The following is a 15412-nucleotide window of genomic DNA, read 5'->3' as shown; positions in this document are numbered from 1 at the left end:
GATAAAATGTTTTGCCCCTCAACTGTGAGGACCAGGAGTTCAGATGTCTAGCACCCACATAAAACTCAAGCAAATATCACAATCAGTCTGTAATCCTAGTGCTTGAGAGGTAGAGACAGAATTCCTGTAGACAAGAGGAGCCAAAGAGGAGTTCTGGGCGCAGATGGAGACTCTGTCTCAGTAAGAAACTGGAGAGCAAGTGAAGAAGACATGCTGACCTCTGATCTCCAAACATATTCAAAAAAGTATACAGATATCAATCAATCTCTTGCCCCATCCTTTGGGGCTAAGATTGCAGCTCAGTCACACGCACACATGCACACATTTCTGGGAAGCTAGGGACATAGTTAAGGCTGTAGAGTGCTTGCCCTAACCTGTAAGAAGTCCTGGATTGGCTTCCTAGCACCCCATAAGCCAGATGTGGTTGTATAAGCCTATATCGCAGCACTGGGGAAGACAGAAATATAAGAAGTTCCAAGTTTGAGACCAACTTGGGCTACATAAAGACCCTGTCTCAAAAACAAAAAAAAAAAAACTTTTTTTGAACTAAGCACAGTAGCATATACGCGTCATAACCCCTAAATGTGGAGGCAGAAGAGAGTACCAAATCCTAGAGCAGCTTGAGCTACACAGCAGAATCCTATCTTAAATTTTTTTCTTTGAAAGAAATTAACACACTTATCTTTTACTCAAGCAATAGTAAGAGCAACAGCATCTGGTCCCATTTAATGTGCCCAGCCACCTACTGCATAGCAGCTGTCTATTACTTCCAACTCTAGATAATACACATCTGTCAGAAGGCTGAAGGTCAACAGGTATTAGAATGAAAGATCTTTCAGGCTGGAGAGATGGCTCAGAGAGAGGTTAAGAGCATTGGCTGCTCCTCCAGAGGTCCCGAGTTCAATTCCCAGCAACCACATGGTGGCTCACAATCATCTGTAATGAGATCCGACACCCTCTTCCGATCTGACAGGGATACATGCACACAGAACACTGCAAAATGAGCAAATAAATCTATCTTTAAAAGAGAATGGAAGATTTAAGTGCAAACTCCTAACATCAAAGGTACATACATATATATATGCTCTCTAGTTCATGACATGAAAACACCAGGCTGATCCAAGCATGCATGATATTTTCTCCACACTTACTGCTAGATTGTTATGAGAAAATGCGCTCTAAATTAGCATTTGCATTTACAAGTCCTTTAAAGTAGAAATCAAGAATTTGCTACAAAGAAAAAAAAATTAAAAGAGTAAGCATAACAACTCATGTAAACAAGCAATCTTAGCTAAATTAGTAGTGAGGCTTCCATTGGGATAGGCGGTTACTCTAGAGGGGTAAATGATAACCCACCAGAGGCACAAATATAATCTTAATAGTTAACGGCTAAGTAACATCTTACCCTGGGGACTGTGGATTGGCAGAGGGCTAGTCTACCCTGCAAAAGCACCACACAGACCAGGAATTCTGATAACTATGCCAGCAATCTAGACTCAGGTAAGAGAACTCAGTTTGAGGTCAGTCTGGGCAACAAAATGAGTTCCAAGTTAGCCTGGACTAGAGTGAGAGAGGTCACCATCTCTTTTGTACATTTTTGGTTTGGCACTGTAATTATACAAATTATTATTATGGTATAAATAAGATTTATATCTGAGCCTAGTGACACGGGCATGTAATTCTAGGTAGTTTGTAAGAATGCAGTTTTAAGGATAGGACAGGTAATTGAGTAAGTTCAAGTGCAGTCTGGGCAATGTAGTGAGATCCAGGTTCATAATACAAAGTTTAAAGACTAGGGATACACAGTTCAGGATTAGTGGTAAACTGTGTACCATGTAGGAAGGCCCACGTTCAATCCCTAATACTACACTCACACACAAAAGAGTCACTCAATTACTTTGATAATGATACAACAGACAAATATCTGGAGCTGACTGAATTCCCAAGTCACGCATGCATCCCTTCAGTGGTACCCCATGTCCCTATTTACAAACCTAACAAGATTAAAATGTAAGGAAGTTAGCTAATAGAAAGCACAGATCTTTCTAATTATTCATCCACGGTTTAGAGCTCTCAGAGGCTAGTAGCACTCACACAGAAAAAGCAAATCTCTTCAGACCAGGGTAAAATGACACATACCTTTAATCCCAGCAGGCAGGAGTCAGAAATTAAAGTGGTTTGAACAAGAATGGCCCCCACAGGGGGAACTATTTGAGAAGGATTAGAAGTGTGGCCTTGAGGTTTCAAAGCTCACACTAGTAGATCCTGTCTCCCCCAGTCTCTGCCTGCTGCCTGTGGATCCTAAGTAAGCTCTTGGGCACTCTTCCTACCATGAGATCAATGAACTCACCTTCCAAAACTGCAAGTAAACCCCCAATAAAATGCTTTGTTCTATAAGTTGTCTTGGCCATGGTGTCTCTTCACAGCAATGGAAGAACAGTACCTAAGAGACCAAGCATTTCTAAAAAGACAAAAGACAAATCTTTCTCAGCCCCAATCCATCACCTCAATGTATCGTATCACCTCCCAATCGCTTCAGCAGACTCTGTGCTTTAACACTTTAGGATATGTTCTTCTTTGCCTTTGCTGTTATTTGTTTGCTTTGTTTTGTTTTAGAGACAGTGTGATTTGGGCTAGATTCCCTAAGTAGCTAAGGCTGGCCTTGAACTCCTGATTCTCCTTTACTGCTTTACAGTAAAGTAGTAAGCCATCGTACACTATATGTCTGCTTTTTTTTTTTTTTTTTTTTCCGAGACAGGGCTTTTCTATAGCTTTGGAGCCTGTCCTGGAACTAGCTCTTGTAGACCAGGCTGGCCTCGAACTCACAGAGATCCGCCTGCCTCTGCCTCCCGAGTGCTGGGATTAAAGGCGTGTGCCACCACCGCCCGGCTTATATGTCTGCTTTTTAGACTGAAGTACAAGACTTTAAGATCAGAGCCAGGTGTCATGACACTCACCTATAATCTCAACATTAAGAAGTTAGAAATCTAAACTAAAAAATAAGACCCCTCTCTCACAACAAACACCCTCAAGATTGCAGGGTGAATTTAATGATCAGATAAAATCTAGGTTTTTTTTTGTTTTGTTTTTTTTTGTTTTTCAAGACAGAGTTTCTCTGTAGCTTTGGAGCACAAAGATTGTAAGAGCCAGTGGTGGTGGATGACAGCAATGAAACAGTATTTTCCAGACAAAACAGGATAGCTCCATATAAGAATGCCTAGTGGCTGTGAAAACATAACAAGACCTGGACAAGCTCAAATCAGACAAAATTCTAGCATGGAGGAGGCTAGCAGGCACGAAATGAAGGCCTATCAGCAACCAATAGCTACTGGAAGAGAGTCAGCGTAAGACCGACCCTTTGGTAGATTGATCATGCTCCAGGGAATGTTCCCACACCCAAGAGTAACTGGACATCACAAATTGGACTGGATGAGGGGGACAAAAAAAAAAAAAAGACAAGAAGCTGGGTGGGTGGAAAGGTGGGGATAGATTTTGGAGGAACCTGGGGTGATGAATATGATCAAATATATTGATCTCAAAGAACAAATAAAAATATTTTTAAAGAAAATTTAAATAACTACATGGAAAAACCTCCAAGTTACTTCAATTCAAATTTGAAAGATGAGAACACGCTTTTAACATTAAAAGTATTAAGTTTAGCCGGGCGGTGGTGGCGCACGCCTTTAATCCCAGCACTCGGGAGGCAGAGGCAGGCGGATCTCTGTGAGTTCGAGACCAGCCTGGTCTACAAGAGCTAGTTCCAGGACAGGCTCCAAAACCACGGAGAAACCCTGTCTCGAAAAACAAAAAAAAAAAAAAAAAAAGTATTAAGTTTAATAATATCAAATTAGTAAGGCTATACAGAGAATAGGGACTCACAAACTGGTGGACATATCTGTTTAATTTACTGGTAGACTAGAACCTACCAAAACTTTAAAAAATTATTTACTGTTTTATGTATATAGGTGCTTAGCCTGTAAATATATCTGTGCACAGTGTGTGTACAGTGCCCATGATGATAAGCGTGTTGATCTCCTGGAGCTACAGACAGCGTAAGCAGCCATGTAGGTGCTGGGACCTGAACTCAGAGCACTTCAGCAGTAGTGCTCTTAATCACTCAGCCATCTCTCCAGTCCCCATCAACATTCTTTTTAATCTAGGAATTTATGTTGCAGATATAAATAACCAAGCATGTTCTCTGAAACATCTGTGATAACAATCAAAGAACAACACAGATGGGTAAGTTATAGTTCTACCACATGTGATGACCCATACCTATATGCCCAGCACTCAGGAGGCAGAAACAGGAGGAGCAGAAGTTCCAGGGCCAGCACTAGTAACTACTTGAGCTCCAAGCCAATGCAGTTCACAATGAGACCCTTGTCTCAAACAAAAACAAGCTTGTGAAATGGCTCTGTGGGTGAGGGCACCTACCACCAAGTCTGACAACATGAATTCAATCAGATGAACCCACACAGAAGAAAACCACTCCACAAAATTGTCTTCTGATCTCCACATGCCCACATTCACCCAGTGCACACACATACATAAGCAAATTTTAAGAAAAAAATTTAAAACCAGCAACTATCATGTTTACTGCATTCCCATAAAGTGCTAGGAACAACTCTGAAGTCAACACTTTCCTGACACAGGCCAGGTCGAGGTCAGGAGGATCAGATGTGCAGTGACCTGAAGAGAAGCAGAAAGTGCTATTTTAGATAAGACAGCCAGGGCTGGAGGTGGTGGCTCACACCTTTACTTCTCCCATGGGACAGCTGAACGGTTGAGCTTAACCTGGAGACGGGCTCCTCAGAACCAAAGACAGTTAAGGGCTCTGGAAGAGGTGATAAACTTTTGATCTGAATGAGACAAAGCACCTATGTTTTGGCAGTCTTCATGGTCTTACAATTATTGGTGCTTCTATTTACTTATTTTAACAATGTTCAAATAGTGGGTGGACAGAATGAAACAGAACAGCAGATGTCACAGAGAACAGCAAAAGAAACAGTGTCCCCATGGCAGACACAACAACCAAAGTTTCCACTGCTTCGAAGGTCACTATTCAGTGTTAGGGTTACACAAGCTACAAGGCTAGCTTCTGCTTAGAAAATAGCTTGCCATATAATTTCTATCTAGATATCTCCCAAGAGAAGGCAAAGACAGAAGAAAAGTTAATGTGTTTGAAATTACTTTTTTGCAGGCCAAGGAGATGCTTCAGCAAGCAAAAGCACCAGCCTCTCAAGCCTGACAACCTGAGTTCAGTTCCCAGAGTTCACTGGGGGAGGAGAGCTGACTCCCTGAGAGATGTCCTGATGCCCCCCCCCACAAGCACAATGACAGCGCATACTTACACTTAGATAGATACACATCACACAAAAATGAATACACACACAATAATCCAAGTTTTCAAATGTATCTGTGATGCTGACGATAGAATCCAGACCATGTGGCATGCTAGACAAATGTTCTTCTAGTTACACCTTCAACCTGATTTAATCTTCTTTTAATATACTGAAAATAATGAGCCCAAGATTCTTCATGGTCACCAAGCTCTCTTCTATCTCAGCATCTCTGTATTGCCGTCCTGTTCATTTGCTAATTCAATTCTTCCACAATACTAAAATGTTTTTCATATTACCTGTCCATCCTCCCTAACCCCGCAATGAACACAGGGAAATGTATACATTATATAAATACAGGCTAGAGCTGACAATGTTCTCCAGGAAGTGCTCAGTCTCCTACTGGTTCTTTACTCCAGACAGGTGTTCCTTTTAAAATTCTTGTCTCCTGGAAGTACCACAAAGTTCCCACACTCTAGCTCATTCCACTAATTATCTGAAGTGGGCGGTGGGTACAGAAGACAGCTCAGCAGTTAAAACAGCTTGCTGCTCTTCCAGAGAACCAGGAGCGTTCCCAGCAGCTACACCTGCTGGCTCTAACTCTAGCTTCTCTAGTGTCAGAGCATCGGACTGACACCCGCTCCTGGCCGCCTTGGGCACTTGTAAGCATTAAAACATGAACATATGAGCGCGCACACACACAGTAGGACAAATCTTTTTAAATATATCATTTATATGTCAGCATTGTACTACTTATTAAACACAAAGAACACAAAGAAAGCTGAGTGCAGTGGCTCATGCCAGTAACCCCAGCACTCAAGAGGGTGAAGCAATAGGACTGTGGGAGAGCCGTGCAGCACATGCAGGAGGCAAAGGCAAGTGTGGCTAGCCTGGTTTACAAAGTGCTCCTGGCCAGCTAAGAATAGTTAGACCCAGTCTTCAAGGGTGTGTATGTTTGTGGTGTGTGGGGGATAACAGAATAAGACACTCTTTACAGGAATTTTTTTTAAATGCAAACCAGAGATAAGGCCAAACAGAAAGCAAGAAATTTGTGAAAATAATGCTACAAATAGGAGAAATCCAACTAAAACAATGATGTCAAGAAAAATAACAGTTGAAACTAAATGTCAAACATGTTGAAAGGAAGGGCTCAGTGGTAAACACTTGTCAAGCATTGAGGCTACTAAGTAAAAAATAACTTCCTGTACTAGTTAACCCACACCTGCAATCCTAGCATTTGTAAAGGGACAGAAGGATCACAAATTGAAGGACAGACTGGTACACACAAGAGTCCTATACCTGGTATGTACAGATATATATAGTGACCCAGCCTTAAAAAGCCAGTCAGGCAGGCTGATTCACAATACAGTCCTATAATCCCAACACCACAACATTAGATGTAGGCTTGCTTTGTTTTGTTTTTGAGACAGGTTCTCCTGGAGCCTAGACTGGCCTCAAACCGGCATTATAGCTGAGGTTTAACTTAAATCTCTGATCCTGGATACACCACACCCAGTTTAGTGGGTTCTGGGTACTAAACCCTGGGCTTCAGGCATGCTAAGAGCATTCTACCAAAGACCACATCCTAAGACCAACCTTAAAATTCTTAGCCTCCTGCCTCACTTCCACTTCCTGAGTATTAATTTAATTAGTGCAGGTATGCATCACCATGCCTGGGCTTCTTGCAGAGCAGGCAAGCACTCTACCAACTGATTTACATCTCAGGCCAATTTCAGTTTGGTTTGGTTTTTTTTGTTTTTGTTTTGTTTTTGAGATTGTATTATAGCCCAGGCTGACTTCAAATTCTATTCCCTTTCCTCTAACTCCCAAGGGCTGGAACTAAGGCCTGAGCCACCCAAACCAGCAGATTCTATTTCAAACACCCACCTGGGCTGGGCAGTAGTGGCACACGCCTTTAATCACAGCACTCGGGAGGCAGAGGCAGGTGGATCTCTGAGCTGGAGGCCAGTCAGGGCTACAAATGCTGTTTCAGGAAAAAACAAACAGCAACAAAAGTCCACAGAGCTAAATTTTTTTTTTTTTTGGTTTTTCAAGACAGGTTTTCTCTGTGGCTTTGGAGTCTGTCCTGGAACTAGCTCTGTAGACCAGGCTGGTCTCGAACTCAGAGATCCACCTGCCTCTGCCTCCCGAGTGCTGGGATTAAAGGCGTGCACCACCATCACCCGGCCACAGAGCTAATTTAAATGAAGATAGAATGGCAGCCCCCTCTACTTTTTTGGCTAGTCAAAAATATCAAATGGAAGAGTCCCCAAATGATAATAAAGTATTAACTTTTAAATGGCATGGCACACTGATTTAAGTAGCGCAATGAAATCTTGAGACACCCATCTCTATTCCACTAGGGACATAAACATCCCTCTGTTCAAATACCCATGCTACAATGTTAGTTACTGGATAGCCAGCTCAGTTATTACGGAGGTTATGCTCAAGTGATTCTTATATAGTAGCTTAAAGCTAATGAGTAAGTCATAAGAAGCCCATCTTTCATTTCCTCTCTTAGGGACTTCATCATCTCATGACATCACAGGAAGGATACATGCTATAACACCTTGAGAAAGAGACACCATTTAGACAACCTTCACTACAGTCTACTGTTGTAACTGTTCTAGGATAATGGGTTACTATGCCTGATTTCTAGAGTAAGCCTACCTATCTATTTGTGTTGGTGAGTGTGTTGGAGGTCTGAGAACTGCTTTGGAGAGTTAGTTGTGCTTTCTTACCGTGGATTCTTGGGACTGAACACAGGTTTTTAGGCTTTGCAGGAACCGATTCCGATTTTCCTCACTCAACCATTTCACCTTCTCCATAGGTAAATGGGGGGGGGGGGAGCTGAGGGCAGGGACAACGACAACAGTATGCAAAGAGTTTTATAGTGCCTGCAATTTCAGACATCAACAGTCTTGGAATGCATACCCTGCCCATAGAGAGATAATTATTGTGTGGCCTATTTCACTCAGAACCATTCTACTCGGTAACAAATCCAGAAAGACACATGCAGTACTTATTTTAACCATAAGAAATCATTGAAGTTGAGCTGGGAGTATACAGCCTTTATTTCCAGCACTTGTGAGGTAGAGGCAGGCATCTCTGAGTTGCAGGACAGCCTGGACTAGTATCCAAGGCTACACAGTCAGACTCTGTCTCAAAAAAACAAGTGAGCAAACAAAAAATACGTGCAATGTTACTATAAACTTAGAATCTAAAAGTGTGAAACATGTTTACCCACAAAATTACATTGGTATTCTTACAGTAGAATCACTCATCTGCCTCCTAATTTCATGTATGCTAAATGAAGTTTAGTTAAAAAGCCTTCAAAGCTTGTGTTACAAACAGAGCCACCAGTTCTAAGACTTTCAAAATGTTTTTGTTTTTTTTTTGTTTTTTTTTTTTTTTTGGTTTTTCGAGACAGGGTTTCTCTGTGGCTTTGGAGCCTGTCCTGGAACTAGCTCTGTAGACCAGGCTGGTCTCGAACTCACAGAGATCGGCCTGCCTCTGCCTCCCGAGTGCTGGGATTAAAGGCGTGCGCCACCATCGCCCAGCTCAAAATGTTTTTTAAATTTTTATTCATTCCTTCATCCGTTCACTGAAGGGCATGCTAGTCTGTGCATGTGGAGGTCAGAGGAAGACCTGAGGGATTAGGACCTCTTATTCTACCATGTGGGTCGCTGGTCAATCTCAGGTCATCAGGCTCAGCAGCTTCCATCCACTCAATCACCTTGCTGTCTTAGACTGTGAAAATTTTGGTTTCCTAAATATAGGGGAAAAAAAATCTAAAGACATCATCAGTTTTTTCAACAGTAACAAGAAGTGTAGCATTAATCTTTTTTTTTTTAAAAAAAGAAAATTTAAGGGGCTGAAGAGATGACTCAGAGGTTAAGAGCATTGCCTGTTCTTCCAAAGGTCCTGAGTTCAATTCCCAGCAACTACATGGTGGCTCACAACCATCTGTAATGGGGTCTTCTGCCCTCTTCTGGCCTGAAGGCATACACACAAACAGAATATTGTATACATAATTAATAAATAAATAAATATAAAAAAAAGAAAATTTAAGTTTTTCGAGACAGGGTCTCTCTGTAGCTTTGGAGCCTGTCCTAGAACTAGCTCTTGTAGACCAGGCTGGCCTTGAACTCACAGAGATCCACCAGCCTCTGCCCCCGTGTGCTGGGAAAAGGCATGTGCTATCACTGCCTGGTTTATTTCTTATTGGTTAACAGCATGTTACAACTATTGGTACAATTTAAGTCTTTAGAACATTTTTTCTTTTTTCAAGACAAGTTTTCTTTGTGTAGCCCTGGCTATGCTGGAACTGGCTCTGTAGGCCAGACTGGCCTCAAACTCAGATACTTGTCTCTGCCTCCCTAGTGCTGGGATTAAAAGTGTGCAACTATTGCCTGGCTAAGCATTTCTTTCTTTTTGAGACAGGGTTTCAGTCTATACACCTGAATGGTCCATGTAGACCAAGCATCCTTAAACCCAGAGGCCCACTTGCCCCTTCTGCCTCTGGGACTAAAGATATGTACCACCACACCCAGGCTAGGATGATATCGCTAGATACCCGATAAAACAATTTGTAGTGGTAAACACTGGAAGAGCACAGGTCAGCCCGTTACAAAAATGCACTAATGATCACCAATCTATATATTATGTGCACCCAGCTTCTCATCTTCAGCACTCAGTAGTACAATGAAGTGTTTCTTTTTCTGCCTTTCAGATGCAGAACCAAAACCAGGCAGCGGTAGCGCCTGCCTTTAATGTCTGTGATCTGGAGGCAGAGGCAGGTGAAGTTCAAGGCCAACCTGGTCTACTGAGCAAGTTCCAGGGCAGCCAAGGGTACATAGAGGGGAGAAAGGAAAAAAAAGTGAAACCAAGAAAGCTCTTCAGCCAACCTAATTCATGGTCACAGTTTTCCAGAATACTTGCGTACAGTGTATTCTGACAAGATCCAACCTAACTGGCTACATTCACTTGTTAGCCTTGCTGGCAGGTAACTCAAGCTCAAAAGCTGTCCTCCAAATCCTCAGTTGTTTTCCTTCCCCCACTCTCCCTGCAATTAATGCCCTCCTGTCCCATAGCATTGTGTGCCTTCTGAGCCCGCCCTCTGTCACCCGTGCTGGGGCCTAGAAGTCAAAGGGTCTATCCTATTCCAGTGGCTTCTCCCATTACATTCACCTTTTCCCTGTCATTCTCACTAGGATGTCCCCCTCACACTCTCTGTATGACACTTTTCCTCACTGCTACCAAAACTGCACTGGAAATACTGCCATTTCTTTTTGAAATGTGTACCTGAGAAGCCTAACCTGGAAGCCTACTGTCTCCTTGAACTTGCAAAGATCTTCCTGCCACCTTGCTGGAGTTACAGGTATTCCCCACCCCCTGCTTTGCAAATACTGATGTCTCCTCAAGGGAAGTCTTATTCACTGTTCCTCAATACTGGGTTAAACGTCTGACACCATTCTAAGGGTTGGCAAAAGTCTGCGGAATAAATGACCGTCCCCAAAAGAATGATCATTACTAGTAAAACACACAACAATGGAAATGCTGAACATCACACACACGGGAACTGGAATGATCTAATGTACAGAAAAGATTAGCAGAGACCAAAATCCAAACAGACGAGGTTCTGGGTCAGAGTGGACACCAACAGAATAGCACTCAATCGAGGTAACTTTAAATCTGTCCTGGACTAGCAGAGTAAATTGTTTCCTGCCCCAACTACAACTTTGTAACACCACAATTTTTCAGCGCTCAACTGCTCATTAAGAGCCCACGTACCAACATACTTCGATTATTTTGTATTCTCTAAGGTATGCCAAATGAGGAGCAGAGGGATGACTGAAACCCGATAGTGCAAGTACCAGAAGCAGAAACAATAAGGGCAGTCATTTACACTTGTGAGGCGCTCGAAAACATGGCGAAACACTGCAATATGATCATGGAGAGCAAACTTAAAAACACACCCGTCAGCATGCAGCCCCATAGATCGGGACCCGCAGAGAAGCGATCCATCACCTGACACCAGATGAATAGGCCACTCTATACCCTTCTCATCCGAACTCTTCTACTCCCAGTCCGATTCCCACTACAGAACTCACCAGCCCCGTTCCCAGCAGTACAATCCGCAAACGGATACAGAACAGGTCACAGAATGGCATAAACAGATCTCTTCATGCCCGCCCCAAATGAAAACCAAACAACAACAACAACAAAACACAACCAACCAAACGGCTCAGTAATCCTAATCCGGAATTTCTAGAAGCCATCCAAAACCAACCGCCTATCTCTGCGAAGTCAAAAGATGCTGACTCCAAAGCCAAGTCTCTAGCTCCTGTCCACCTCTCCTGATTATTCAGAAAACCCAGGGCTTTCCAGTTTGGAGATCAGCACTCTACTCAGAAAAAAAAAAAAAAGAAGAAGAAGAAGAAGCAGCGTCTCCCTGCAGGAACTGGCAATCGATCCCTCAGGGGGGCAGTGGCGCTCCAACCACCCGGCCAGGACCCAGGCAAGAGCGACAGGGCACAGCCCTTCCAGGGAGCTCTTCTGGGCTCTCAGTACCGCCCAGCGCAACCCGCCCCGGCAGTGACTGAAGTCAGGGTTGTGGCAGAGCTGGGCCTGCCCGGCCCGGGGGCGCGGCGAAACACGGGGGTGGCATTTTCTTCTCCAGCCCCCGGCTTCTCAGGCGGACCCGGGGCCTCTTCCCCAGGCCTCCCCGCCCCTCCACCCTCGGCCAGCTAGTCGGCCCCTCACCTGGCAGAAGCTCCGGCAGTAGTTCAAAGATGAGACCTCGGACACCTCCTGCTCCCTAAGCTCGGTCTCCAGCTGCCAGAGACACGGTTGCAGGCCCGGGGCTCCCGGCGCGGGAGAGGTAGGCCGATGACCCCGAGCCATGGACTCAGTCTCGGCTCCGGCTCCCGCGACCGCCGGAGCCTCGGCCCCGGCCCCGGCGGCGGTGGCGTCTCCCTTTCCGTCCGCCATCTTCCCACGGCCCAGCAGCGCGTAGGCAACCAAACCACGTGACTCCGCCTGGCCCCGCCCCCGGTCGCCCGTGAATGGTGACGCACTCGCTGGCGACGCTGGCGCCAACTTTATTCCGTCACTAGGACGCCGAATGTTGCTCCTCTCAGAAGTTTCCGCCGCAGCCGCCCTAGCTACAGCCTAGCAACGGCGAGGTTCTAGCGGCCCTGGGTTCTACAGGCCTTTCAGAGTCGAGGAGCGTCAAGGGCCTAGAGACAATCGAGATAGGAGAGAGAATGTGTCAGCCGATCTGCGAGCTGAAGAGCGAGGCAACGGTATCCCTGAATGAATGAAGCCTGGATAAAAGCACCCCCGGTTGGAGGAAAATAAACAAAGATTGTTAGGCCCGAACTGAAAACAAGCCCAAAGGAACTTGTTTTAGAATAGGAATGGCATTACTAGTTACTGGAGAAAGGGATCAGCCAAAATATATGACGTTGAAATGATTCTAAAAAAAATTAAAAAAAAAAAAGACTTTGGAGGGAGGGCGGTGACTGAGGAGGTAAAGACAGGGTTTCTTCCTGGCCTTTTTGGAACTCATTTTATAGACCAGGCTGGTCTCAAACTCAAAGGTCCACCTTTCTCTGCCTCCTGAGTTCTGGGATTAAAGGGTGTCCACCACCACCGCCCTGAAAATATGTAAATGAATAAACTATCAATATCCAAAGTTTGTGGGTTAAAGACTTAAAGAATGGCCAGGCGAGCCAGGCAGTGGAGGCATACGCTTTTAATCCCAGCCCTCGGGAGGTAAAGCTGACAGATCTCTGTGAGTTCGAGGCCAGCCTGGTCTCCAAAGCTAGCTCTAGGACAGCCAGGACTACACAGAGAAACCTTGTCTGGGGGAAAAATATTCAAAACACAGCACACCCCAATATTAGCACGCATGAGAGTGGGGCTAGAAGATGCTGAACTCGGGTCACCCTAGACTTCACAGCAAAGAAGTCTTTGTCCCACCAAAAAAGAAGAGGAGGAGAAGCAGAAGCTGTAATATCCACGTTTCTGTGGCAGTTCTGAAGTCCCTAGCTTGCCAGAGCTTCTGTGTTGCACAACAGGGTCCTCATCAAAAAACAAAAACAAAGAAACCAAGCCGGGTGTGGTGGTGCACGTTCACCATGTGGGTTGTGAAGATCCACCTCAGGTCATCAGCCTCGGCAGCAGGTGCTTTCACTTCTAAGTCGTCTGTCTCATCAGCCCCTAATTTGATTTTTTTAAAAAAGAAATTTAAAGGAAAACAAACAAAGTCAAGAGTTTCCCAGGCAAGAAAACAGTAAATATGAAAGTCATGAGGTTTTGTTGTTGTTGTTTAAAAATGGCAAAGCCCCTGCAATCACAGCACTTGAGTGAGAGACTGAGCCAGGAGGAGCATGTGTTCCAGGTCATGAAGGGAGGGATAAGAAAGAAATTCAAGGAAGAACAAAGAGGAAAATGGAGAATGGCAAAGCCAAAGTGGCTGGAGCCCCGTGTGTGGAATGAAGCCATGAAAACGAGACAGAGTATTTGTGTAAGCATGGAAATGATACGGACAAAAGGACTGGCAGGACAAAAGCCCTTGAGGAGGCCAGGGAAGAGAGTATCCAGAACACAACAAGCGGGTTGGTCTAGTATACAGATGAAGGGGTACACTTTTATTTGAACTGGAGGGAGTCTATAAACTGGGTCCAGATGAAGGTAAAGGTATAATTCAGTAATGGGAGATTTGAGAGTCATGGCCTAAATGCTCCCCCACCCATGAAATACAAGTCACTATGCCAATTAGTTGCTTGTGAACTTAATACAAAAATAGAGTCATCAGGGAGGAGGGAACAGGAAATGCCTTCATCACACTGCCCTGTAGGCATGTCTGTGTGACATTTTGTATGTTGATTGATGTGGGATGGCCCAGCCCATTGCCGGTGATGCCACCGTTGGGCTGATGGTAGCTAAATATGAGCATGAAAGCAAATCAGAAACCTTCCTCCACTCCTGTTTGAGTTATTGCCATGAAGATCCTCAATGATCAACTAACCGGGACTGGGACCTGTAAGCCAGATAAACCCTTTTTATTCCAAGTTGCTTTTGGTCATTGTTTTGATCATAGCAATAAAAGTAGGACAGTCATCAAGGCCAAATTGGGCTCCTGAGAAAGAAACAAAATCTTGTTCAAGTTGTTTCAGAATAGGATAGGAGAAACTACATACTAGATAGAGTTGGGGCAATGTTGAGTGGCACTTCATTTGTTCAACAAACACTCATTGACAGTGGAATATGTTTCTGGTTCTGCCCTATAAAACACATCCTGAGTTTTGTATTCTTTTTGTTCCCTAGAAGTTACAATACAGTTAATTCGCATACACCTCCTGTAATCATACCCTGCCACATTCCGAGAAAAGTGGGTCCTGGAACCCTAGGTAGGGTGAGCCAGGAAATGAGGAAAATGACAGCTACGCAGACACACTGGGATCAGGTGTGTGTGGTGGGTGGTCTCTCTAAGGCTGGAATCTGAAGGAGTTTGTTGTTGCAGCTCAGAAGGAGGAGTTAGCTAGTCTCTGTTGGAGGTCTCTTTGTAGACCAATCTTGGCTTGTAAACATCCGGGAGGAAGGAACTGCAGTTGCTGGTCTTTACAGAGACTGATCAATTGTTTTTAACCAAGAAAAACTTAGATATTTCTCTCTAGCCTGGCCTTTATGGGTAGCAGCTTTGCCAACTGGTTTTCTTCCTTCCTTCCTTCCTTCCTTCCTTCCTTCCTTCCTTCCTTCCTTCCTTCCTTCCTTCCTTCCTTCCTTCCTCCCTCCCTCCCTCCCTCCCTCCCTCTCTCTCTTTCTCTTTCTTTTTTCCTTTCTTTCCTTTCTTCCTTCCTTTCTTTCCCTTCCTCCCTCCCTTCCTCCTTCCTTTCTTTCTTTTTTGGACTTTTTATTTTTTTCCCCGAGACATGGTTTCACTATGTAACCCTGGCTGTCCTGGAACTCATTTGTCGACCAGGTTGGCCTAACTCACAGAGATCTGCTTGCCTCTGCCTCCCATGTGCTGGGATTAAAGGTGAGCGCCATCACTGCCCAGCTCA

The 15412-nt window shown here is 44.4% G+C and overlaps 1 protein-coding gene across 1 annotated transcript in view; it reads right to left on the bottom strand.

The window, feature by feature from the left end:
- The window catches only part of Rlf (RLF zinc finger), a 55348-nt gene extending 43016 nt beyond the window's left edge, over nt 1–12332 (bottom strand). Inside the window, exon 1 of the mRNA XM_057784901.1 lies at nt 12105–12332. Coding sequence (XP_057640884.1) covers nt 12105–12332 — 228 coding nt within the window. The remainder of the gene's footprint in view (nt 1–12104) is intronic.
- Nucleotides 12333–15412: the final 3080 nt, after the last annotated feature.

Source organism: Chionomys nivalis, chromosome 11 (assembly GCF_950005125.1).
Source record: "Chionomys nivalis chromosome 11, mChiNiv1.1, whole genome shotgun sequence".
In the NCBI taxonomy this organism is placed as follows: domain Eukaryota; kingdom Metazoa; phylum Chordata; class Mammalia; order Rodentia; family Cricetidae; genus Chionomys; species Chionomys nivalis.
The sequence above is the reverse complement of the archived record's forward strand: the minus strand, read 5'-3'. Positions and strand labels throughout refer to the sequence as shown.